The sequence below is a fragment of the Varanus komodoensis genome, unplaced genomic scaffold (genome assembly GCF_004798865.1).
Source record: "Varanus komodoensis strain SLA01 unplaced genomic scaffold, ASM479886v1 scaffold2771, whole genome shotgun sequence".
NCBI lineage: Eukaryota > Metazoa > Chordata > Lepidosauria > Squamata > Varanidae > Varanus > Varanus komodoensis.
In genome coordinates this window covers 7,720-9,456 of record NW_025335718.1, presented here as the reverse complement: position 1 = coordinate 9,456, position 1,737 = coordinate 7,720, and the positions used below count along the sequence as shown (strand labels likewise).

At 56.0% G+C, this 1,737-nt stretch overlaps 1 protein-coding gene across 1 annotated transcript in view; it reads right to left on the bottom strand.

The window, feature by feature from the left end:
* LOC123025545 overlaps window positions 1–344 on the bottom strand; it is a 5,977-nt gene extending 5,633 nt beyond the window's left edge. Inside the window, exon 1 of the mRNA XM_044434365.1 lies at window positions 289–344. Coding sequence (XP_044290300.1) covers window positions 289–344 — 56 coding nt within the window. The remainder of the gene's footprint in view (window positions 1–288) is intronic.
* Between the last annotated feature and the right edge of the window lie 1,393 nt (window positions 345–1,737).

The window sequence follows — 1,737 nt, the reverse complement described above, 5'->3', positions numbered from 1 at the left end:
GGGTTGGCTTGTCTGCCTCATCTGCAAGGCAGGACAAGCTCTGGCTGTCTCAGCACCATTTTGGGATTGGGACAGTCTGACTCTCCCATGAGGCAGGCTGAAACTCCGTCTCCGTCTAGAGGATTGGGTTAGCGCTGTCTTGGATTGGATTGTCTGTCTCATCTGCAAGGCAGGACAAGCTCTGGCTCTGTCCTGGGTTTTGGTCAGTGGCATCTTGGGATTGGGATAGTCTGACTCTCCCGTGAGGCAGGCTGAAATGCTGGCTCCGACATGGGTTGGCTTGTCTACCTCATCTGCAAGGCAAGACAAACTTTGGCTCTGTCCTGGGTTTCGGTCAGTGCCATCTTGGGATTGGGACAGTCTGACTCTCCCGTGAGGCAGGCTGAAACTCTGTCTCCATCTTGGGGGTTGGGTTAGCGTCGTCTTGGGTTGGCTTGTCTGCCTCATCTGCAAGGCAGGACAAGCTCTGGCTGTCTCAGCACCATTTTGGGATTGGGACAGTCTGACTCTCTCATGAGGCAGGCTGAAACTCCGTCTCCGACTTGGGGGTTCGGTTAGCACCGTCTTGGGTTGGCATGTCTGCCTCATCTGCAAGGCAGGACAAGCTGTGGCTCTCCCAGCACCATCTTGGGATTGGGACAGTGATTCCCCCGTGAGGCAGGCTGAAACTCCGTCTCCGACTTGGGGGTTCGGTTAGCACCGTCTTGGGTTGGCTTGTCTGCCTCATCTGCAAGGCAGGACAAACTCTGGCTCTGTTCTAGGTTTCAGTCAGTGCCATCTTGGTATTGGGGTTGGGATTTGGGACAGTCTGCCTCTCCCATGAGGCAGGCTGAAACGCTGGCTCCGGCTTGGGGTTGGGTTAGCGCCGTCTTGGGTTGGCTTGGCTTGTCTGCCTCATCTGCATGGCAGGACAAGCTGTGGCTCTCTCAGCACCCTTTTGGGATTGGGACAGTCTGACTCTCCCATGAGGCAGGCTGAAACTCCGTCTATGTCTTGGGGGTTGGCTTAGCACCGTCTTGGGTTGGCTTGTCTGCCTAATCTGCAAGGCAGGACAAACTCTGGCTCTGTCCTCAGTTTCAGTCAGTGCCATCTTGGGATTGGGATAGTCTGACTCTCCCGTGAGGCAGGCTGAAACACTGGCTCTGTCTTGAGTTGGCTTGTCTGCCTCATCTGCAAGGCAGGACAAGCTCTGGCTCTCTCAGCACCATCTTGGGATTGGGACAGTCTGACTCTCCCGTGAGGCAGGCTGAAACTCCGTTTCCGACTTGGGGGTTGACTTAGCACCGTCTTGGGTTGGCTTGTCTGCCTCATCTGCAAGGCAGGACAAACTCTGGCTCTGTTCTAGGTTTCAGTCAGTGCCATCTTGGTATTGGGGTTGGGATTTGGGACAGTCTGACTCTCCCGTGAGGCGGGCTGAAACGCTGGCTCTGACTTGGGATTGACTTAGCACCGTCTTGGGTTGGCTTGTCTGCCACATCTGCAAGGCAGGACAAGCTCTGGCTCTCTCAGCACCATTTTGGGATTGGGACAGTCTGACTCTCCCATGAGGCAGGCTGAAACGCTGGCTCCGTCGTGGGGGTTGGGTTTGCGCCATCTTGGGTTGGCTTGGCTTGGCTTGTCTGCCTCATCTGCATGGCGGACAAGCTCTGGCTCTCTCAGCACCCTTTTGGGATTGGGACAGTCTGACTCCCCCATGAGGCAGGCTGAAACTCCGTCTCTGTCTTGGGGGTTGGCTTA